Source organism: Scomber scombrus, chromosome 15 (genome assembly GCF_963691925.1).
Source record: "Scomber scombrus chromosome 15, fScoSco1.1, whole genome shotgun sequence".
Lineage (NCBI taxonomy): Eukaryota > Metazoa > Chordata > Actinopteri > Scombriformes > Scombridae > Scomber > Scomber scombrus.
In genome coordinates, this window is record NC_084984.1 from 5738710 (window position 1) to 5764607 (window position 25898).

Below are 25898 nucleotides of genomic sequence, written 5' to 3' on the forward strand. Positions count from 1 at the left end.
TGTAGTGATATGGTCCAGTTTTGAGCTCATCTCCTGCACAGCGTGCATGTGTGCTGCATGCAGGCCTCTCTGCGAGCACCCAGCTCACTGCTTCTCCACTATTTGCCAAACACAGTCAATACATCGACGCTTCCAGTCGATATTTACCATTTAAAACAAACAGCCTTGATTAGATCTTCGACAAAGTGTAAATACCAATCGGGCCAACCGCGACCGAACACCCCGAAAAACACATAGCATGAGGCAGAAGAAGGTTTCCTCCACTTTATTATTGGCCGGGCCGCGCGTCTTTTTTCCCCTTTCACTCTCTCTTTCCATAACATGCAAATTTGTGATTTGTGTGTCTTACCTGAAAATGAGACAGTTACAACACAAAACGAGACTTTAAAAAAAAGGCCTCCCTATATAACCTTCTTTGTGATTTTTGGAGGCCTACATTCTTCATGTGGCAGCAGTGATGAATGTGAGTCTGCAGCAACAGATGTCCATACACAATTCTTGGGGTTGAATTGGAGTTTACTCAAGAATTGCGTTTGGACAATCAGTCGCTAAAGACTCTGTGTATCCTCTAAAATTAGGAGAAAGAAAATGAAGCATTTTAGTATGTAAATGACAACTGTGCACGCGGGCTGTTATTGTATGGGCCCATGGGTGCACCTGCTACGACTGCCTAAATGCCCTTTGACAGTAGCTATTGACTGTGCGTCTGAAACCAACAACTGTTTTCTTTCTGTATTTCTCTCTCTCTCTCTCTCTCTCTCTCTCTCTCTCTCTCTCTCTCTCTCTCTCTCTCTCTCTCTCTCTCTCTCTCTCTCTCTCTCTCTCTCTCTACAAGATAGGGAGTTGCAGCACTGTGCGTTATTTTGGACATCCTCACTGCTCGGCATCGCCTCTTGCATTCTCCTTTCCTTTTGAAAAAGAAATACATGTGCATTCTTTGCACTGAGCTGCAGCATGAATCTAAACCTCTACACATGTATACGTTGAAAAACATTCAAATATTGGTTGATGTGCAACTCTCCACCCCCCACCCCGCCCCAAAGTAGTACATCCCAAATCCTTGAACACATCCCTTTATTACATGTCAGTCCCCCTTTGCTGGACTGATCATCACATTATAGAAGAAAGTCCATCTGTTCTTCTCAATTGTTTGATGCTGAGAAGCCATTGTTGCAGCCACCATCACTTTCTGACTTTTTCTACTGATGTTGGAAAGCTTTCTGAAATACATTCAGCCTATATGTCCTACTTTTTTTTCTGTCTCTACGTTACACTGGTTGCTAGTTGTAAAGTTAACCCCAAGTCAGTCCACATCTCTGGGCCCTTAAGATGGCTGAATGGCCACCCATCTTTAAGTGAAATGTCATCTCCTTTGGTTCACCAGAGAGTTGCATACGTTTCAAGTGTCTTTTTTTTTTAAACACCTGGTAAAGATAGATTCATACAGCTCAACAGGACTTTTTTTCTTTCATTTTAAAGTCCGATATGCCAAGGAAAGCGTTTCGCCATTTCTGCACCTGTGTAGTGTCATCGTCTATTTAGGGGAAAGATTGAAGTGGCTCAAGATGCACAATGGCTTTCCCACACGACATTTAATTTTATTTAAAAGAAGAAAAAAAATTCCTCTCCTATTTGAAGAAAAAAAAAACCGCTTGAGCGTTAATGTTCTGTCCTCTGCTTTTCTATAGCAGGTGATGAAACCGAAAATTAAAAAAAAAAAGAAAAGAAAAGAAAAAGGAGACCCCTTAGTTCCCGTTGGTGCGTCCTTGGTTCAGTTCCCACGACGTGCGTTCTCTCGGATCTCTCTGCTCCGTCCAAAAGCCCCCCAGCGAGCAGCGTCGGATGGTGACCAAAAAAAAAAAAAAAAAAAGAGGATGAGGGAGAAGGAGAGCAGCGGGCTTCTTTACGCTCCGGACAGACGCTCCTCGCTTCCATCCTTCCTCTTCGGGTCTCACGGACTGACTGACTGACTGACTGGATGCATGTCTCTGTGCCCTCCTGGCTTTTTCTTACGCTGCTCCAACAATAAACGCTGCGGCCACGACGCAAGGCGGAGAGAGGAGTGGAGAAGGTCCTCGCTTGGTACTGAATTTGAATAACACCACGGGGTGATAAATGTCCATTGTACTGCTTAAGTAATGAATCTCGGCTGTCCTCTATGTCACACACACACACACACACACACACACACACACACACACACACACACACACACACACACACACACACACACACACGCCAGCAGCTGCGATGAGGAACCAGCAGCCCCTCTTAAAGACACAACAGCCCTATTTTCTACCCAAAAAGAGATTACAATCCCGACACTGTTTACTCTCTGACCGCACTGCATGACGTTTAGTGTTTCTCTTGTGCCCTCTCTCTTGTGTGAGCAAACTAGTGCAACGCTGTAACCAGGCACTTGGACATAAAGCGGTTCCTTCAGCGCCATGTGCAGCCATTCTGCAGCAGAGAGGGCAGCCTACTGTAGGCCTCTGTGGCAAGTGTTGTTCAGAGTGACAGAAAATGAGTGAATTATATGATTCTCATGTGACAGAGGATTGATGGGGTGACAGAGGACTTCTTGTTTCATAATAAGAATTCAACTCTATTTATATAGACCATTTCATACAAAAAAACATGCAATAAGAGGTCAATAAAAAGTCAAGAAGAGTGTCTTTTGCATAGACTAAGCAATGCATTGCACATGTCCTATTACACTATAAACTCCTATTATGTTGCATGCATGCAGCTGTCCTTTTATTTATCTTAAAATGCGTAAAAAACCACACCTGTTTAAATCATGGACACTGACAAATGGGATCAGTTTCAGTATTTAAAAGACAAAAAGGGGCAAGAATTCTGAGCCTAATTAAACAGCTTTTCTTCTTCTATAACTGAATTTTAGACACAGTGATAATATCCTCTCAAGAGCGATGGCACGCTTTATTGTTCACGCCTAAAAGCGTTAAATGCTTCAAAATGTGGGTACAGTTCGGGAGGTAAGACGTGTTGGGTCTGCTGCTCTGCTTTCCTCTCAGAGATTTGAATCCAGCCCATCCTCATGTCGTGCATATCAGCACTTTTGAATGCTGCGTTTGCGCTGCAGCTTTGTGATGCTTACAAACGCCACCTCCTCTCTCTCTCTCTCTCTCTCTCTCTCTCTCTCTCTTCTCTCTCTCTCTCTCTCTCTCTCTCTCTCTTCTCTCTCTCTCTCTCTCTCTCTCTAATAAATCATCCTGACTGATCCCGCCCCGGGCGCAGGGGGTCCTCCTCTTTAAAGCTCTATCCGTTTTCCCCCCTTTTCATCTCTCTGAAGAAGCCGAGTTAACCTCTGCTGATCCACAGGGCCAGAGCCCCTCTCAGCCCCAGCCCGCCTCTCATTCATTCAGCCAGTCACTCATTCATTGCTCTTTTTTTGAGTGGTGAAAAGCAAACCCCTCCATCTCCACTCCTCTCTCCCTCTCCCTCTCTCTGTCTTTTCATGCCCTGCCTCTTCCAGAGGCGGGAAACCCAATAAGTCAAGAGGTTCCACTTTCACTCTCACCTTGACATCCTTCACTTAGGGTCCTCAGGGATAGGATAGATTTAAAGGATGCCACTTTCAGTTTCTGCCGTGAAACATCAGCAAAGTGCAAATGTTGTTTTTCACCTTGTAGCTACATTAAACATGTATTGTAAAGACCACACAGCCATCTGCTGCAGAATGTTGTTCTTTGATGTAATGATCTGTGGCAAAAAGCTGCTGACAGCTCTACAATGATGAACATGATCTTTGGGATTTATTCTAGTACTACAAATGTTTTTGGTTTTTAGATGTGAATCATCTTCAAGTAGTTTTCAGGCAGAGAACACTTAAAAGTATTACAACATTTCCTGGCATGTGTATTTCCTCAAAATGTTTTTACTTCAGTTGTTCATCTTAAGTCATGTTCATTGAGTTTAATTTATAGTGAATGTGAAAATTGCAATTAAAAAAAAAAAATCAAACTATTAAAGGCTAAATAGCATCACACACAAAGAAAACTGAAACACTATCGACCATCCACAGTTGTTGAATTAAGGCCTTTTAGCTCAGTAGCTTTCATGTTGGCTGTTAGTCTTGGTGGTGTATAGTAGGGGTGTGTATGTGTACACACAGAAACAGTAGGGGACTGCTGCACTCCACGCAGGGGCCACTGTGCTTCTCTCCATTCACAAATCAATGTTTAACCCGCTGGCTAAAAGGCCTGGCAGGGGAGAGGGAGGCCCAGTCGACGGGGTGGGCAATGAAACCATCCTGTAGAGAGATGGAAAGGAGAGAGAGAGGACAAAGGGAGCAGGGGAATCCTTAAAATAAACCTCCTTTGGTGAAGGCATCTCCTCCCTGCTGCTAGGGCACGACTATAGAGGATGGAGAGCAGAGTAGAGAGGTTAGAGAGAGAGAGGGAGGCAATGCTAAAGCAGGGAATGTCATTTCAGCTATGTTTAGTGGGAAGTGTGTTTAGGCCGTTTATAAAGGATAGACACACAGGATGTAGAGTCAAATGAAAAAGAGGTAAATTGGTGTTTTTGAACAGACTCAGTAAGCCCTCATCTGTGTATCTACCTGCTGTATTATCTGAAAAGATCCTACACTAACTTCATCCTGGATGCATGAAAACTGTGTTCATCTGTATCCGGCTGCTTGCAATATTTAGTGTAGGAATGTTGGAGACAGGCAGGAAATATGAGGAACATGCAGGTGCATTACAGGAGACAGGCAGGGAATGCTTACAGACATATACCAAAAGAAGTCATGAACCACTAGGAAGACATTTCTAGTTATTTTTAGTTCATTCTGTGCCACGCTACTTCCTATTTCACTTTTTGCACTCATGTTGCCAAACTGCTGTATACCATCTCTTATGACTCAAATATTTTTTAGGAGAATGAGGTTCAGAAAACAAGCAGTTATTGCCAAAATCTCATATAAGCAATTATTTTACTATCTTTTGAAACAGACATGGGATTGATGTTGTTGGGGTCAAGAAAAAACAATTGAAACATACATTTGTTTGAGTGTGATGAGCAAGTTTTTTTGTTTGTGTTAGAAGAGTTGACTCAACTGAGGTTAGGTGTGTTCTTTGGACACTGATGAAAGGTTGGATTGTAAAATACATTTCAAAATATCACTAAGTGGCGTAATGGCTGAGAATAAAAGATGAAAAGAAAACTAATAAATGCACAACTGAGTTTGTCCTGCTACTCTACTCTGACCAATACACACTCCTCACCCTCCTCTTTCTCCTCTGCCACCACACACACACACACACACACACACACACACACACCTTCCCCCCAAGCATGCCGCAGCCTAAACATCCCCCAGAATTCTTTGACAGTGGCTGCGCTGTTGCTTGGCAACGAGGCGACGGACAGCGTCATCCAGGGAGTAACGGAGAGGATGAGAAGCAGAGAAGTCTACACTAATCTCACCATTACTTTGTAGAGATCATGGGGCACAAGGGTGTTTACAAATATCAGTGTTTGCATAATTAAAAGATACAAAATCCCAAATCCACCAATGAATAAATGAGATTTTGCAAAAGCTAATGTGCATGTGCCTAACATTTCACTAATTCAATCAACATTAAGTGTGTGAAAAAGATGAGAATTTCTTCTCTTTTAGATAACTCAGCAGGTTGCAACCCATCTTGTTATTTTTTTAATTTGACTTTTATTTAACCAGGATAGTATCTTCAGAGACATTATCTCTTTTACCATGCTGGCTAAAATGGTTGGTATGATAGGTGTCACAAAGTTAAAAACATTAATTTACAACGATAACATCCATCACAACAAATCAGATCTGAGAAACAGGAGAGATACAACGTAAAACAATGATATTCCTCTCAGAACATTTTTTTATGTGATGCTTGAATGCCTTTTATTAAGGCAGCCTTTCCAGATGAATTTAAATGTTCAATACCCAGGGTACATAACATGAAAACGCAGTTTCACCAAGTTCTGAGCAGACATACTGAAGATCATCCATGTAGACGATACAGTCTAATAGCTGTAAGGATTTCACGAAGGTAACCAGGAAGTTTACCAATGATGGCTTTAAAAATGAACCTCTCTCTGTATTTTTATGTGAGTTCCACCAGATTAACATGTATGAATTACAGTGATGAGCTCTTGTGTCAGTGTTCAATATAAAATGCAGAAAGGAATGACTCTGACTGTGTTAATCCTGCACAGGGTGTCACCATAATCTAATACAGTTAAAAATGTGGACTGAAAAAGGTCTTGCAGCATTTCTTGATTTCTTAGTTTCTTTACAAGGTTGTCAATATGAGTATGGGAAGATAGGTTGTCATCCAGCCATATTCCAAGATTTAACAAAGTTTTTTCCTAAAATGTGCACACACAAAAAAAACCTCTCAATTCACTTTAAACTGTAGCAGCATCAAGGAAGATGATGAACATCTCGTTATGAGGAGATTTCCTCTGTTTGAAACCTCTGTGTCACTCTATCTTTTTACATCAGACTGTTGCAACAGCCATCATCATCCTCTGTGAAATCAGTTCACTGGACAATGATTTTATTTGACAACATTAAGAGTGAACTTTTTTTTTTTTTTTTTAAAGGACTCAAAAAGAATAAATCTTTTGATGATGATGATTATCTATTTAATATTTATGAGAACACATAATGCAATCACACCTGTATCACTGACCTCATAATCTCATTACTGCAGAGCATCCAGTCTGAGCATCAGTTTCTTTGTGCTGACTGAGTAGTGTTGTGTAAAGATTGGACTTGATGTACATGGAAGTCTTTTTTTTTACTGAGCAATTCTATTTAAGTGCTTGAGTCAAACAGCAGTATTGGCCACCTGGGTTAAACCTGACAGTCGGTTTATCTATACTGCTGCTGCTCCACAACATCTTGTCTTCACACTTTCTGTGACCAGAAACATGATATCTGTGAGTATTTAGGTTTATAATTAAACTATTGCAAATACACAGGCAAACAAACATTGACTTGTCACTTACATTTACAGTATATAGAATAAGTGCTGTTGAATAAGTTAAACATTAATGAGCTAATAGAGGAATTCTTTGTATTTCTGCAAAATCATACATAAAAAATATACATTCATTTCTAATTGCAACTAAATAGTTGGGAAAGATATTTGAATGATGAAAATGTGCACTTCTAAAACTCTGGGTAATGTATGATGAAAATAGCATTTTCTGCTCAGTAACAAACAGCCTATACATATAGTCGCTGTCACGTAAAAATGAAAAATATTGAGTTTCCCACATATCAGATACACTAGAGTTTAAAAAAAAAGGATTGATTTCCTTCGATTTTTTTAAAAGCTACTGTGAAACTTACAGTTTGTAAAATGAGTTTTGAAACAGTTTCATTAGCTCAGGCGGTTTTGGAATTGTCTAAGCCAACAGATGATTATATAATAACTCATTTTACTGTGAATTATTAAATTAACCAAACACTGGAGTTGATTAGTGGATTAAATGATAGGCAAGAGACAATTAATCGATAACGATTTTGATAATCAGGTAATAGTTGAGTCATTTCTCAAGAAAAAAAACATTCTCAAACATGTTTACTGTTCACTGCTTTGGATACACCGATTAATCAGAAACAATACTTGAAGATGAATCCATCATAAATTGCAGTCCTACTGGAAATTTTCCCATATGCCCAACCACACGCTCTGTGCAAAGAAAAAAAACTGATACATACACTCAGTTGGATATGGTTTACATAAAACACGACACCTTAAATTGTGCAAACATTACACTCCTGAGATGCATTAGATGACATGGGAGGAGGGGAGTAGACAGAGTGAGCCTGCTGTAGCTGCTGAGTAAGAGGGTATGTGCCATGGCTCAGACCCTGAGTGACAGGTATTGACCCGCCCAGCCAAAAGACGTCTCTGTGGGAACGCTATTGATTATTGCCACAGCAATAAAGGTCCCGGAAGCTTGTGAGAATGTCACGACTCTCTGCTGCCTACCAGCCCCAGTCCCAACACACAAACACAAAGACAGAAACACTTTCACTCTGACACATCCTAACCTGGAGGCGCTCATTCTCTCACGTTAAACCAGTGTTCTAATGTGGCAAAGGAAAGATGAAAGAATAGATTGGTGAAATAGTGGCTCAGAGTGGACTATTGTGGGCCCCTGGTAGGCCCCCCACTACATATAAAGGGTCATTTCACCCATAAAATAAAGAAGAAAAAAGAGAAAAACATACTTAACATGCTAAAGGTTTTGGTTTCATTTGCAAGAATTCTGAGATATTTGTGTCTGAGATTTCCACTGGCTCTCCAGTATAATGGAGGTGAATAGAATTTCATTTTTTGTGCTCCCAGCAATTAAATATTACATTTAAAAAAAACTCAAAAGCAACCTGCCTTTCCAAAAACAGTGTCCCTGTCATTCATTATGAACCACAGAGCGCAATTTTAACAGTTTTCAGAGGGACTATTTTATCAGAGGAAGGCATGTGGATAATCCAAAGTGGAAAATGTTCAGTTAATTTATCAGTGCTGCGAGCACCACAGACAAAATTCTCTTCACCTTCGTTATATTGTGATGGCAGAAGAAATCTTCAAGATGCCTCTGAAATCTCAGCATTTGATATCTGTAGAGCTGCAACGATAAGCTGATTGATAGATTAGTTGATAGAAAATTAATCAACAACTATTTTGATAATAAATGAATCGTTTCAGTCATTTTTCAAGCAAAAAATGTCACACATTTGATGCTTCAGCTTCCAAAAATGTGATATTTTGCTGTCCTTATTTGTTATATTTTACAGTAAATTCAATATCTCAGCATTTTAGGCTCTTGGTGAGACCAAAACAAGACACTTCTGTGAAATCTAAGAAATTGTGAACGCTATTTTTTCACTATTTTTCAACATTTTTTTAGACCAAATTATTAATTGAAAAAATATTCTGCTGATTAGTCAAAAATGTAAAAAAAATAATCATTGGTTGCAGTCTTAGATATCTACACAAGTAAAATGGAGCTATCTGAATGTGTAGATACAACTGTATAGGTAAATGAGAAAATATGTTTTTGTGAACTGTTCCTTTAAGACTGGACAATTGTGTCAAGTATACAAACCTAAATAGCTGCCGTTTATCTACTTTCTCTCTTTCAGACTCTTTCCTGCAATCTGTTCAAAACAATAAAGAATTTCTTTTTTGTTGTTCTTTCTTCTTCTTCCATCCTCTCTCTTTCTTTCCATCACCCTCTGCCTCTCATTCACACACCCCCACACACAAACACCATCTCCACCCTTGACCTCGCAGTGAAAAGTTAGTGCACCCGAGGTTGAACTCTCCCAGATCTGCTGCAGCCACCAGCGCTGGGAAAGTGCCCCTGACATGCGTATGTGTGTGCGCTGAAAGTGTGAGTTTGCGTGTGAGTGTGGCGACACTTGGGGTGTCATGAATAGGAGAGATTTGACCCTCAACCCCTGACCTGTCCACACAAACGACCGCTCTAACCCAACTCCAGTATTGTCAGCCATGACTGCCTCTCCTTATTCCCAGAACCCGCCAAAAGAGTCAAAATTCATTATATACCACTTTGCTTATTATTTTCCACCCACATCCAAACCTCTGCTCATTTCTCTCCAACCAAACCCCCCGAGACCCACCCTCCCCTCCCCACACCAGGCCCCCTACTCTTTCCATCATTCACTTTCTCCTGCTCCCATCACTCCTTTTTGCACTTTTCACAGTTCCTGAACTGTCAACCTCTGATCTTGAATTTTCACTTGAGCATTGAGCTGATGGAGCATAAAACATTTGCATCATTTTTGTACCATTTACTCACATTCTGACTAAAGATTCAAATTTAACCCTCCTCAGTTCTCTGCCGAAAATGCACCACACCAAACTTTCAGTGAATGCTTCATCTTCAGTACCATCACATCTTTTGGAAAAACCATCTGTTATTTTATGATTTTTTAACTTAAAATTTGTATTTGAATGTTTTCTCAAGCTGCTCAAATATCTATTTGTAATTCTCAGAAAAGCATTCTTCTGACCTCAGATTTTTCCAAAGACATAACTGCATCATTTTGAGTAAGTTATTAAAAAAAAAAAAAAAAATTCTCCAGTTCCAGCATCTTCACTGTGAATATTTGTCTGGATTCTTTATTCAGGTATGATTGTAAACTGAATATAATTGGGTTGTGTATTGTTGTTCGGGACAAAACAAGACATTTTAGGTTACATTGATGGTATTGGGTAACATGTTAGACATTTTATAGACCAAACGACTAATTGATTCATCCAGGTACTAATCGACATATTCATTTGATAATGAAAATAGTCATTAGCTAAAGCCCTCGATGGAAGCCACTCAAAAAAACCTGAATATAATCAATAATGGACTGTGATCTTGATTTTCTTTATTCCTTTTGAAAACCATCCTGACAACAGCTGTTAAAGGAGTTTCTCAAAACTGGGTCTGAGGAGCCTCGAGGGGTCATTGAGGAGGTTCAAGGTTTTCTCCTGCAACAAAACCTGAACTGAACATTTGTGTTGATCCACCATCTTGAGGAACACAATGGGAAGTGGGGAGTGATGGTGCAAGTATATTATATACTGTGTAGCGGCGCAGCAGGTAAAAAAGACTCACCTCAAAATAACTCTGAAATTGATTTGTACTGAGAACTTGTTTTCTTCTATCTGATCAGCTGACCTTTTAAACACTCACTTCTTGACATATTTTCTGGATCCCACTGGTCCAAAGGAGGTCCGACCAAAGAAATGAACATCAATACTGAGACCTTGATGATTTGTAGTCGTGTCCATGGTGGAGTTATAATTTTGTTCATTTCAGAGAATCCTCTTTCACAGTCAGTACTGTGAACAGACAACACAAAACAAACAGTACTTAACTTAAAACAACTTACACAAAATAAGATTGTACTATGACATAAACTCAAGTGCATACTCATCTCCTCTTATGGTATCATAAAAGATATATGATACCATCAGGGGAGATGAGTAAATAAGAGTAACTGAATGGAAAGAGGGATAAAAGTATTCATTTTAAGAGACTAATGGGAGCCAACACTGCAGTTCCATCAGCCAAGAATTTCTGCTCGGTGTTTTGGAGGTAAAGGCTGCTTGAGTTTTGTTATTCACTTTGTTTACCGTCTAATTCTCTGCATGACACATTCTTAATCCTTGGTGAGTCTAACAATAATATTTGCTGTGTCTTGCATGGATTGGTATGTGAATTTACTTTTTGTGCTTCTTTGAATTTGTTGTCCTGGTTCCATCAATAAATGACCCCCCCCCCCCCCCCCCCCCCACACACACACACACACAACCCCCCCTGTTTTAATCCTCTGTTTGCAACTTTGAAAGAAAAGATATTTACTTTCAGTGTTTGTGATGCTCTGATGCCTCACGACACTCTTCAAGCCTAAAGCCGCCGTGTCTGCATGCTCCTGCATCCTTTGCTCAGCTTCTGCATGTCTCTTTTCTGATTCCTAAATACATGCACCCAATACATGCCTCTTTTACATCCAATCTATGTTGTCTTTGCTCTTTCTTAACAATGAACTGGTTCATGGTCTTGAATATCAGGATGAACAGCAGGCTCATTGATCATTATGAATTATTTGCCTTCCTGGTCAAGCCTCCTGTGTTTCACTGCTTTAAACACATTACTTAACCTTTCCTACAGGAGACTGTTGCAGTCATCACACCCTCCTGCCCATTTGGCAATAAAGCCACTAAACATGCAACCAATCAACCCACCTTCACTGTTTTAGAGCCCATGATGCTGAATAATTTCAGATACTTTTACAAAGTGTCTTCTACCTGTAACCTTGAGTTTGTTAAATGTATCATACAATTTAGCTCCTTGTAGCCACAGATGCAAAAAATACTGTATGTTGTTTCTTTGAGAGCTCAGTGCAAGTTTTGATATTTCAGGCAATAACAGTGATAGGAGTCCAACCATTCATTAAAAGTTGCAATACTCAGTTACATGTAAAAGTAATGCATTTAAAGGTTTACTTTGGTAAAGGTCAGTATTATCAGCAAAGTGTACTGGTATACATTTAATACAAAAATGGATTGGTATCTTATTATGAGGATAATGTTGCAGCTGTTAAAGGTGGAGTTGATTTGATATGCTTCACACTGCATACTAATGTGTATTTAAATCTACAGCAATACATCATAGAGTAGTTTATGAGTTGATTGTATATTTTTGTTAGTAAAATCGCACAGTACTCTGCAAAGATGCAAGTAATGATTGCTGCAGAGTCAAAGAACATTATATCCCTCATAATGTAGGATTAGAATGATGTAGAAGCACAACATGAAAGTACAAGTAACTGCAAAGTTATACTCAAATACAGTTTTTGTGTAAATGTAGATGGCATGACCACTAACCACCATTATTAACCAATAAAAACACATCAACACTGCTTTAGTATCAGGCCTTCTCTTGGCTCAAAGACTCCCTCTGCTGGTGAATCTGTGACATTGCTGCCATGAACACGTCACTGATCACTGAGCACACTGCATCTCTTTATAGTTACTACACCATCTATCCATGATCTCGTTTATAAATTGCATTTCACCAGGTCTACATAACATAAACTGTACATACTTGGTGTTTATATAAGATGTAAACACCTACACTGCAGCCTTCATACTTTTATCTGCTGACTTTTGCTTGAAAATAACAAAAAGAGAAGAGCTGAACTCTACTTTTAACCCATGTTACACGTTTATCAGCATTCCTTGTGATAAACTAATTAAAACTAATTACTTTGAGGAGACTTTTATTTTCATTCCCTGATCTGATGGAGTTTGTTGACTGAATAGATATAAGTTTGATAAACACCACAGCTTGCCCACTTGCATACTGAGGACATGTCATCATTGTCCGCAGAGATTTGAGGAGAACTTGGCCAAATCACGCCTCCATCGTTGGATAACGTTGGCAGACCCTCCTTGTTCCACAGGCCTAGAAAGGCGGAAGTTGTAATTTAACCCCCTCTCTCTGACTCTCTCTCTCTCTCTTTTGCTGCTGGGATTGGATTTGTCACTGGAAAAAGCGAGCCGGCTTGTTCGGTGGAGAGGAGGGGTTGAACATTTGGGAGTTTTTCTTGGACTGCTGACGCGTAAGTTCTACGGCGGCTACGTGCTGCGCTGAAGCCTCCATCAGCCTCCACCATGTTACTCCACTTTCTAGTTTTGGGGGCCTCGCTTTTCCAGGCAGGGTGCTACTTTGCGGAGGAGAAGTATCCGGAGGAGTCGAAAATGCAGCCTCCCACCGTGGTTATCGCTATCATAGCCAGAAACACCGATCACTCCCTGCCGTACTACCTTGGAGCTCTGGAGAGACTCAACTACCCCAAAGACCGCATCTCTGTGTGGTGGGTTTCCCTGCGTGGACACTGTGGACTGCATGCACTGCCAGGCTGTTTGTACAGGGCTCTTTATTTATATTATAGCAGCCGTTCAAAAGGTCAATTGCATTTAAATGAGTTGGAGAAAGCAACAGCGTCCTACCCCTCCCCTATCTCCCCTATCCCCTCTGTGCCTTTCAGACTCCAGGCTGCCTCTCACTCTGCAGCATTCATTTCCTTCTGTGGATTGCATGACATTTGATGTTCTGTAGTTTGTTGGGCTTTCTAAGGAATAATTTTAAGAAAACATGTCTAACACTAATTATTAACCTTAACCCTACCGGCTGGGGTCCCCTCAGACCCTAGAGGTTTACCTTTTGTCACATCTCACAGGTATCAATCCAATTGTTCTTATCTTTGTCAATCAATTTGTTCCTAATGATTTAATATCATTGTTTCTGTTCAATCAATCAATTTAAAAACACCCAATTCCACCGTTTGAATAGATGAAACTATTTATTGATATCATGTTTGCTTTTTTATACTCTTTATTAAATTAAAAGCATTACAATAGGTCCTAATTTTAAGTTTCACACTGTCAGGGAGGGTAAAGGCACTCTGTCAGTCATTTTGAATGAGACAGACACGCATGCTGCAGACATATTTCCACTTGTACTCTGTCCACGACCCTCGATTTTCTCTCCCCAGCATTGTATTTGAAAAGGGTTAACCCTAACCCTAAAATAATAATCTCTGTGTTTTTTTTTCAGGTGACATTAACTATACAAGTAAGAAAGTTTTGAAACGAAATACGCCGATATTTTGCTCTGATGATTGTTTCCTACAGTAGTTTATTTTTGGGGTAACTGGGGACCCCAGTCTGTAGTTCTTGTATGTTAATTGTGTTGGTAGGGTGAGGGCTAATACTCCCAAACTGAATTCACCTCTGATTGTTTTACCAGCTGCATATTTATGGTGTCATACAGACCATGATCTCATTGAAAGTGAATTTTACTTGTAAATCTAAAGTTTGATTACATGAAGCTGCATCTCAGAAGAAATGTTAACAGTTGCTGGGTGGCCTAACAGTACACATCATTCAGCATATAACATGATTACAGTGTTTATATAGGTGTTTATGGTATTGTAGGTGGTGTGTTCAGAGCAGGAGTGTGTCCAGGATATAACACTACTCTTTCCACTAGGGATGGATAAAACAATATAGAGTATACACTATGTAGTTTTATATGGTAATGACAACATATGTCATGATAAAGTAAATGTTCTGAAAATCAGTTAAAAAATTGAATGTATTAAAGTAACTGAAACACCTGAAAACAAAATGATACATCTCATTGATGCAAAAATCATGTTGAAATCTGTTATTGCAATATAACAGCCATGCATATTACTTATATATTACCCAGGGATGTTAAAGGAAGAAATACAATGGTGTAAGTTGCATTGCAGAATCTCTGTTGGTTGGCAAATTTATAGTCTCAGGGTATGTATGGTAATTTCAAGCTAAGTGGAAGATATTAAGCTAAGTGGAAGTATAATCACTGGTGGTAAAAGCTACACATAATACAAAAATTGTGTATTTTAAACAGTCCATTAGTTACAAATAGTCACCATGAAGGAGCTAGTGTAACATCCTGATCTTAAAGGTTTCACTCTGTAAAACATGCTTACTAACCTTGAATTTTCCAATCTAGTGATGCTCTTCAGAGTAGTGTCCATATTGGCTTTCAAAGCTCACTGAGAATTTTGTCCAGTTTTGACTCCATCAAACCAGAATTTGAAATATTTGACTCATGCAGGCACATCATCAGTTTAGTGCATTTATTTTACAACTTGCTTTCTCTGTTCTACTCAGGGCTGCCACAGATCACAACTTGGACAACACCACAGCTGTGCTGAAGGAGTGGCTTACTGTTATGCAGAAATTTTACCATTATGTTGAGTGGAGACCAATGGACCAACCCACGTAAGTTAGAACTTTTTTTCACAGTCCACTCTAGTTGCAACCAAACTGCACCATGAAGAGAAACTCATTGAACTCTAAGTCTGTAGTTCAGTGATATTCACTTCACATAATCAGGAATGATGCAGCACGTCTCTTCTTGTTCGTGCGTGTTACTCTTTGTAGACATTTGTGTGAGCTGAGGCCCATTAGTGAAAGTTATTTGTGCTTATCAGACACACACTGTCTGACTCAAGTGTGCTTGCAGTCACTGAACGTCTTCAGCTATCAATCTAGCTCTATTCCATACATCCTTTTATGCACCTTTTGCTCCATCAAACAGTAATTCCATCTTATTCTTTCTAATGTGTTTTTGTTAAATTCACTGCCATGAAGTCTTTTCACATGCCACCATGTTGTCACAAAATGTCTGTGCAAGTGAAGAATATGGTTCTTTGTGTCCTTTCCCCTGAATGTCCAACTTGTGTATGTATAGCAGTAGCTAAACTGTCCATACATACTGCTTTCCCCACGTGTATAATTACCCCCAAAAATAGATTCACCGACATCCTAAAAGATTTCTTTGTATTTTTGTGTTTCTTTTATTGTTTGGAAAGTCTGCATGGAAAAGCATTTGAGAGTTCCGAGAGTTCTTTATCATTTATTTAGGAAAGATATTTTGGTATAGGAACCCTTCAGCCAAACTCAATGAGTTGTTAATTATGAGAAATGGCAAATAAGAACAATAAACCATATTAGTACATATTATATATCTATATATCTATATCTTAAATCTATATCTATATTAGTATGCATTGTTTCTGTATGTCTTAGGTCATATGCAGGAGAGATGGGTCCTAAGCATTGGCCCAACACCAGGTACGAGTATGTGATGAAGCTGAAGCAGGCGGCACTCAACTTCGCCAGGAAACGCTGGGCCGACTATATCCTGGTACGCCTGAAAATAATCTCTGTTGTGACAGCACTGAACGATTCATATCACTCCTCCCTTGCTTTATCTAACAAAAGTTGTTTCTTCTCTTGCTGCTGTTATTCCTCCCAAGAAACGTTTTGGCAATGATTGTTCCAGTGATAAAAGACACACGTGATCTGGCATGACAATCACTCTCCCATATTTCTCCCCTTCCTTTTTGCCTTCTTTGTCTCTCTCTGTGTCTCCATTTCAGTTTGCCGACACAGACAATATCATCACCAACTCAGAAACCCTCAACCTGCTGATAGCAGAAAACAAGTCGGTCATTGCTCCCATGTTAGACTCTCCAGGAGCGTACTCCAACTACTGGTGTGGTATAACTCCGCAGGTGAGCACCACTTTGGATTCTAGCACCACTTTGAAACACTTGAGAAAAACTGTGTGAAACTCCAACTGAAATTAAACCTTTCTTTTGTCTACTTCAGCACACATATCTGCTCTGTAAATCATTTGTCCTGTGTTCTCCTTTAAGAAAAAAAAGAGACTAAAAAGGAGAAATTTACATTTTAAATTATTTGATTTCTTGATTGTGCACCTAGTTTTACATTATTTTGTATAAATATTGTTCTACCATCAGCTTACATAGCTGGAATCCTCATTTCGTTGCAGCAAATCTCGTATAAATCTTGAATAAAGCAATAACATAAAGTAATAACAGACGGACACACTGAGCCTGATAGCATCCTGCTCTGCCTCACAAGAGCCACAGACTCTGAACAACAACCTACAGTAGCTGTCCTGCTAAAGTCTCCTTCTGATCTAACTTACAAACACTAGCACACATTTTGTCCTGTGCTTTCGCTTCCTGAACAAGCCAAACATTTGCAGGGGGAAAGTGCACTGCTAACAGAGAGCAGCACCTCAATCACATGCATTTGGTAATTGCACAAACAACCACCTATGAATATCTTTTTAGATGTGACTTCCTAATTGTATGCCTTTGCATCCTGATGAGTCGCTGAAAGTAATGTTTAAAGTAACCATACGTTTCCACCATGACGCCTTTTGATATGTATAATATTCAACCTAAATGATACCATTTGATGTACAGAGCTAATTTTCACCTGCAGTCCACATCTTTTTAAACAATATTTTGTCCTGACATATTTTCTGTATATTCTAATCAAATCACTTTCAGGGATATTATCGTCGAACAGCTGAATATTTTCCTACCCGCCATCGTCAGAGGCTTGGCTGCTTCCCTGTGCCCATGGTACACTCCACTATGCTGTTGGATTTAAGGAAGGAGGGCATGAAGAAACTGGCCTTCTACCCTCCTCATCAGGAGTACTCCTGGCCCTATGACGACATCATTGTGTTTGCCTTCTCCTGCCGGGCTGCAGGTTCGTTAGCCCTTTGTTTGTGATTATGTTTTTGTAATGGCATCCACTTTAAAGACACTTGCCATGTGTGGGTCTAGGATTGGGGATGAGTCAGACTTAAGTGCAACCCTAAAAAATACCAAGATGTTACATAACAATGTCTAATTCATTCATTCATTTATTGACTGATTAAACCTTGATGCTACTCAGAGATACAGATGTACCTGTCTAACAAGGAACGCTATGGCTACCTGAACATCCCGGCCAAACCTCAACACACCTTGGAAGATGATCATCTCAACTTTGTCCATGTTCATCTGGAGTCCTTGAGTACGAACAGATTGTATTCTGTATTTAACACTTTCTCCAAATGTTCCTTTTTTTATATAAAGATAAACACTGACATAGAGTTAAACAAGGCAACTGTCAGTATTTGTTCACTTATTTGTTAAACTTTGATTCCATGAGTTCATGCTGTGTCCTCTTTGTCAAACAGTTGATGGTCCTCCCATGCACCCCTCTCGTTACGTCCACATGTTCCCCAAAAAGAGAGACCTCATGGGCTTTGATGAGGTGAGACAAACTTTTGGAGACACAGTCATTTCTAATGTATTAATATCATTTATTTTCAAACAACATTGTAACCTCAGCATCTGTGAAACTATACACTAACTTTGTGATTTTTAAGTCTTCAGTGATTGTTATAATGTATCTCTCTTGTTTTTATGAACCCTGATTCTTTGGAATGGTAATAAACACAATCCTGGAGTTATGCCTCTCTGAACATCAGCTTTTAATTAAGATGTTTAAACTCACACAATAGGTTATGTAATGATAGAGCATGGAGAAATTTTAAAAGTTTTCACGATTTAGAGTATCAAGCACATCATTATGGCAACGTTTTTCTCTGGATGAGCACAGAGCCATTCAGTAGACATATTTGCAGAGGTCAAATATGGACATTAACAATATACATGGAGGTTATGACATGCAGTTAACAGAGTAAAAAAACAGTTTGTCCTTGTCTCCTCAGATCTATCTGATTAATCTGCGGCGCCGCATTGACCGTAGAGACAGGATGTTGTACTCTCTGAATCAGCTGGAGATTGATGTCAAGGTGGTAGACGCTGTGGATGGGAAGTGAGTATGGAGAAGAACAAGCGAGAAATAACAGATACTGATATGAAATGTAGATTTTATAGTGGTTGCTGGGAGGAAAAGAAAAGTAAGAACTATTGCAATGTACTGATACGTCACCTCGTGGTTTAGTTCAATTAATGGCAATCAATAACCAAATCTGAGTCCAAGTTTCCATCCAGTTGTCTATTTTTAGCTGCTTACACCTATCACGGTCATAATGGGGCAACAAGCCAATCGCTATGACCATTCAAAGTCTGTTCAAGGTTGAAAAACTTTAGTATTTGTTGCTCCTCCTGAATTTGAAGTCATTGTCAGTGCCTTATTAGTTTTTCCCTTACTATTGTCTCCTCCCTCTTTCTCTGTTTACTTTTATAGTACTTTTATAGTTTTCTGTCATAAGAGATGTAATGATTGCTTCATTCAGTTCATTGTTCATGTTTTTAGTGCGAGGTCTTGTTAAAGTATTATTACATTTTCAATGACTAAGAAAAAAAATGGCTTCAAGTAAACCATACAATATGTGCAAAACCAGGGGATTTTCTTATTTGGAATATATTTTTAAAAAATGATTGTTTTGGGAAAAGTGGACGCAGGCAACAGTGTGCATTGAGGATGACTGTAGAAATCCGAAAATATATTTGTGTGTGTGTGTGTGTGTGTGTGTGTGTGTGTGTGCGCAGTGCACTGAACAGCAGTGACATCAAGATCCTGGGCGTGGACCTGCTACCAGGCTACTATGACCCGTTCTCTGGACGCACTCTGACCAAAGGAGAGGTGGGCTGCTTCCTGAGCCACTTCTACATCTGGAAGGAGGTAAAATGATGCAACTTTTTTAATACTTCTAATTTTAAACAACAAAAGTTCGTAACAAATGAGAACTAAAATGCTATAGTTATTTATGTTAATATAAATAGTTAGATGGATAGTTTGTACATTTATAATCGCTTGTATATAGAGAGAAAGGAGAGAATAGCTACAAAACGGAACCAGCTGTCAGAACCAAACTCTACTGATTTCTTCAGGTTTTATACAAATGTTCTTCATTCTTCTCTTCAGATGGTGGACGTGCAGATGGATAAAGCACTGGTCTTTGAAGACGATGTCCGTTTCCAGGCCAACTTCAAACGACGAGTCCTCAGACTGATGGAGGAGGTGGAGCAGGTGGAGCTGGACTGGGACATTATGTAAGCAATTCAGATGTGTGTATTTATGGGTCAGGATTTCTGTGATTCTTGTTTTACAGGACATGGAAACATACTGAGTGGATCAGAAACATGATAAAAGCATTTTGAAAGTATGCACCCAGTAGGGAAATGGGAACTGTACTGGGTTCTTTTGTGTGATTTGTGATTGTCATAGGTCTCTGGAAATATTTACACACATATGCAGAACAAATGTGGCAAAAAATAATCTTTGAAAATGATTGCCAAAGAAAACCAAAGAACAGCAAAAGTGCAACAGAATTCAGCACTCTGGGCTTACTTGTTCTTCTCCTGACTTTATGTTGCTACAGATACTTTGGCAGAAAGCAGGTGAACCCTTCTAAAGAGGAGGCAGTGGAGAACGTTCATAACTTGGTAATGGCCGACTACTCCTATTGGACTCTGTCCTATGCCATATCCTTGCAGGGAGCCCAAAAACTGCTCAATGCTGAACCACTTTCCAAGATGCTGCCTGTCGATGAATTCCTACCCATCATGTATGACAAACATCCCAAGTACGTGGTCAAACTTGCAACTATTCTGCACACCCTTCATCATACATTTCTTGTTTTATTGTTTTCATTAGTGTAAATACTATGTATGAAACCTTACCTTTAGTTTTTACCATTTGTTCAATCATAGAAGTGCAGTTCTCTTCCTCTGTAAGCTCTGAATTCTTTTCCTTTGCTAGACCTATAAAACTGAAACTGACCTTATAACTGTGATTAAGAGGATTTCTCTAGGTTGACTGAGCATATACACATACTGTATAATATATTTAGCCTAGGTTTCGTAGAGTTTGTTTGTAGATTGAAGAACCATAGTGGAGTGTGGTTTTACTTCTACGAGTCTCTTAGAGAATATTAAGGTCAGCTTTGGCCTCCATTTTTATTCCTGTTTTCAATGTGTAAGGCGAGGCAGGGCAAGGTAGCTTTATTTATATAGCGCCTTTCATACCCAGGAGCAACTCAATGTGCTTTACTTAAAAAACAACATTAAACAGTAAGAATCTGAAGCATAAAAACATACAATTAAAAAGATAAATAAATAAAACCCAATTATAGTAAAAATTGGAAACATTAAAACATACAATAAAAAAAGAACCCAAAGACTGAAATAAAATAAAAAGCTAGACTAAATTAGAGCATAAAATAATGATTTGCATTAAAATCATTAAAACGACATACAGTGCAAATGAAAGATTAAAATTTAAAGTTCTTTAAAATAGCTCAATCATAAGCACATGAAAAGAGAAATATTTTTAAGCTGAATTTAAAAATATTCACAGTTGGAGCTGATTTCAGTTCTGTTGGTAGTTTGTTCCAGTTGTGTGCAGCATAACAGCTAAAAGCTGCTTCACCATGTTTAGTCTGAACTCTGGGCTCTACTATCTGACCTGAGTCATTAGATCTCAGAGCCCTACTGGGTTTATATTCTACTAACATGTCATTCATGTATTCTGGACCTAAACCATTCAGTGATTTGTAGACCAGTAGCAGAACTTTCAAATCTATTCTATAGCTGACTGGGAGCCAGTGTAAAGACTTTAGAACTGGAGTAATGTGTCTGATCTCTTTGTTCTGGTTAAAACTCGAGCTGCAGCGTTCTGAATGAGCTGCAGCTGTTTAATGCTTTTTTGTGGGAGTCCAGTCAGAAGACCGTCACAGTAGTCGAGTCTACTGGAGATGAAAGCATGAATCAACTTCTCATGGTTTGGGACATAAAACCCTTCACTCTGGATATGTTCTTAAGCTGATAGAAAGCGTGATTGATTTGATATATGTAGCAATTGTCAAGTTGAATTTGAATGCATTTCTAAAGAGATTTCTTCTGTGCATTTTTCTTTTATGATGTACAGATTTCACGGTAGCATATCTTTTAATGCAGCTAGAAATTGAGATTAGTTTTCTGGATCTTGGGCAATGTGGATGACTGTTTTTTTCGGCACAGTGTGGTTTCCAGATGAACAGCCAGAGGTTATTCATGTGTTCGTGGCAGACTAGCTTTTTGATGTTTCTAGCCGCAATGTTGGTCAGTCAGTCCCAGTGAAATGTCTGGATTGGCATGACATTTTGTAAAGACATTCATGTGCCCCAGAGGATGAATCCCAATAACTGGTGATCCCCTGACCTTTCCTATAGTGCCACCAGCAAGTCAGAGTTTTTACTTATCCAATGAAGTATCTCTTCCATGTGGATTGGCACAGGATTTTTCCTCTATTCTACTAAGAGGTTCACATCTTGGTTTTGGATTAAATGTCTCGACAGGAATTGGATGGATTGATATTAAATTTAGTGCAGAAATAGATGTAGTAATAACTTTGGCGATCCTCTAACTTTTCATTTAGGGCACTCACCAGAACATTTGAATGAACGTTGAGCCTCACAGAGCTGCTAACAGCTCAAAATAGCAACAGTTGATTATTTCCAAGTGTCCAGAAATGCACATTGCTGTTTTACTTCTTCTTCTCTGTCTTCCTCCACTAATGTCTCCTCTATCTCATGACCACTCTAACACTGTAGATTGTAGTCATTGTCGGTTTGTGGTTTATTATAAAGCTGGCATGATGTGCATTGGTTGCATCTGTCTGCAATGCCCCAACTGGACAACTTTTCTTATCATACCACAGTGATGATGCAGCGGAGTAAACGAGACACATATGAGTCGCTGAGTGTTTAAGATGAAATACAACTTGGACTGAAGGGCCTGTAAACCAGAAGGCTTGGCAGTATCTGTGTGCTCTGTCATGTGTGGAAAACTGGCTTACAGCCAGCCCACTTTCTCTGTTCGCGCTCTCTCTTTCTCTCTTACCTCTGCGATTCTAATTCGATATGCTTGACTAGTCTGCTAAGAATGCACAGCAAACATTGGTCCTGCTGTTGCCTTTAGAGTGACACGACTATCTTTGAATGCAGCCTCTGGCTCCATCTCTTGTCAAGTCAGTGTATTCCAAGTTTGGCCCAAAATATTACAGACATTATTGATTAACAGTACATTTTATCATGTATTCAACTTAAGTCTACATTTCCTCCTTGATGCAGTTTTACATCGTTTTATAACAAGTACTTTCTTTCATTGTGACATACTAAACGGTTTAAAGTCTCAAATCTATATAATCTCTATCTGTTCTCTCTCTGCAGTGAGGACTACAAGTCCCATTTCCCTAACAGAAACCTACAAGCCTTCAGTACTCGCCCCCTCCTGGTCCAGCCGTGTCACTACGCTGGTGATGCCCACTGGGTAAGCGACACGGAAACGTCGACTCTGTGGGACGATGACTCGGTACGCACCGATTGGAGGGGATCCCACAAGACCCTGAAAGGTGCTGCGCCGCCACCTGAGATCCTGTCAGCTGCGTACAAGGATGAACTTTAGTGCCGTGCAGTCATGGCAACAGAGAACCTGCAGGTCAAAAGGCCACAAGGTCAGAGAGACAGATGCTGAGAGGAAAAAGTGTGCTCATACTTTATTTCAGTCCACTCTGTGTCTCCCACTGTCATACTCAGTGCCATCTAAACTGGACTTTTGTCTTAAGAATATTAGCAAGCATATGGCACAGGATGATAGTGGTGCTAAGATGTGGGGGGTGGGAGGGTGGGAAGGGGGCTATATGAGTGCCAGCATTCATTGAGACTTTCTGTAAAGACATGTTGGGTGTTTTTCTACTTGTACAGATGTCTTAGCAATTCAGATGTTTGAACTCGCACAACAGATTTTTCTCAAGAACAATCCACCTTTTTTATTTTTTTTTAACTTTATGCTGACATTTTGTAATATTCTGAGAGTTTATACAGTATGTATGGCCAATGTCAAGAGCATTTCTGGTTGAATGTGTATTTGTGATGGTGTGTGTGTTTCCTATGATTGCATGTTTAAAAATCTTATTACAGCCTTTAAGTGTATACATGTGTCTCTTCATGCATGTCTTTCTTCACAACTGGAGAGTGATGCAATTGTACAAAAAAGTGGACTCATTAATATTTCCCTTTCTTACATGAACTGTTCTAAAGCAGACGTACCTCATGGTTTCTATTGACAGTATAAGACTGTTTCAGTGGCACCAGATTCAATTCAGGAAGTGTTTTGTTAGTGGAACTAACACTTACACACACAATGTTTGCATTTGAGGGATTCAAGCTTCTATAAAATTAAGTCCTTAATAGACAAACATCACAACATGGGCTGATTGATTAGACAACTTTATATATTAAGGCTATGTCTAAATATTTTTACATTTAGCATACAAATTGTAAATCTCAGAGTACATATACTACCGGGACTCTCACCAAGTCGTTTTACTCATTGATTTCTTGATTTTTGAGACTGCAAAATGGCATTGTTTAGTTATTGAAATAAAACATATAGTAACAATAACTGTAGGCTTACCTACCAAAGAGAGAGGAGTATACCTGCAGTATATAAGGCATTACTCTAATGGAAAACCTAATATTCATAGTGCATATTTTTGACACTGCACAATGATTTTACAAGTCAGTGGTGAGTATTTTAGACACGCTCAGCTCAAATAAGTAAACTCATTTTGTGAGTACTCAACCGTTTGTATAAAATCAACAGATGTGTGAAGTGTGAATGGGTTGTGTAAGAGGGTTGCATCGGTTCATCTGTTGTTTAGCCTTGCCTCAGAGAGCACAGAGATACTTTCCATAATTTGTTAGGATGGAGCCCAAACAATATAAACTGTTTCACACATGTTGTAGCAGTTGTAGTCTTTTTTTAAGCCATGTTAAAACACAGCCTCTAATAACCTTTTGTAACATCACTGGGATCCTTATCAATCTAGGAATACAATGCAAGTAACTGTTTTTTTTATTCTGGCGTCCCTTGTGGATTTAAATCATAACAATCAAGTTATACTACACTTAACATTTCACTTAATCTGGCTTCATGCATTCATTTTTTTTATCTGTTACTATTAGTGTTGCGTTCCCTGCATATGTCTTAATTTATTTGTTCAGTTTTGATTGATGTGGTTGACAGAGGAGTCACACAACATGATGTGCAACATGCAATCAAAGTGCAAAGTGCAATGGCTTTTCCTGCCTTTCTCAGTGTCTTTGAGTGATTCATTTTAATCAAATGTTATGCAATTGGATGTTTGGACAACTGTAAAGCAATCTTTTAAAATGTTAATAAAAATTAGTTTTTACATGTCATTGTCTGAATGTGATGCTGCGTTTTTTAGTTAATACATCAAACATTCTGTGGAAAGAGAAGTATTTAAATATAAGTTGAACAAAAAGTATTATCAGATGTTGTACTGACAAAAATCCACCACAAGAGGGAATCATATCTCCATAACAAACTGGACTAAGCATGGTAGCATTTTCTGGATTTAATAATTTTTATAAACATAGTTTCAGATTTTTTCAATTTTGCTGACTCTAATCAATCGGTATAATCATCATTTAATCAATGACAGTCACTGTAAAAATGATGGCCTCTAAAAACCTTTGCAATGCACGTTTGTGTGTGATGTGACATTTTTTTCCTACATGACAGCTACAAGAAAAACAGGCTGTCTGTCCTGTTTTAGTGTGAAGTCATTACGTGTGATGAGGTGTTTACCTATGCCTGTTAAGCATCTTTAACCTATTTTGTTGGCTTCACAAGACAAGTACAAAGGTAAGAATCAAGACTTATATATATATATTCACAGATTACACAAGGAAAAACAGTCTTGTTATTCACAAATAATGCTTGTGTCTGGACAGAACTTTACATAAACCATTAAGTAATTTCCCTCGGTTTCTTTAAGTAGACAGTGCCTGTTGACTCAGTTTGATATAATCTGTATTTTTCTTATTTTCTCTCTTTGTACATAAAAACTTGATACATAAAGTATATATATCGGAGTAGGTGC

At 39.1% G+C, this 25898-nt stretch overlaps 1 protein-coding gene across 1 annotated transcript; it reads left to right on the forward strand.

Annotated features, from left to right (window-relative positions):
* The first annotated feature begins 13220 nt into the window (after positions 1–13220).
* Positions 13221–23448, forward strand: cercam (cerebral endothelial cell adhesion molecule). The gene is made up of 12 exons (XM_062434642.1): positions 13221–13423; positions 15273–15383; positions 16194–16311; positions 16547–16681; positions 17492–17696; positions 17886–18005; positions 18172–18248; positions 18709–18815; positions 19496–19628; positions 19872–19999; positions 20329–20532; positions 23158–23448. The coding sequence occupies exons 1-12, from the start codon at positions 13221–13223 to the stop codon at positions 23390–23392; spliced, it is 1776 nt and encodes a 591-aa protein (XP_062290626.1). The 3' UTR covers positions 23393–23448.
* Positions 23449–25898: the final 2450 nt, after the last annotated feature.

Coding starts and splice junctions, on each gene's coding strand:
- cercam (XM_062434642.1), top strand. CDS start 13,221: ATGTTACTCCACTTTCTAGTTTTGGGGGCCTCGCTTTTCCAGGCAGGG. Junction 18,816..19,495: donor GTAGACGCTGTGGATGGGAA/GTGAGTATGGAG, acceptor GTGTGTGCGCAG/TGCACTGAACAGCAGTGACA. Junction 19,629..19,871: donor ACTTCTACATCTGGAAGGAG/GTAAAATGATGC, acceptor TCTTCTCTTCAG/ATGGTGGACGTGCAGATGGA.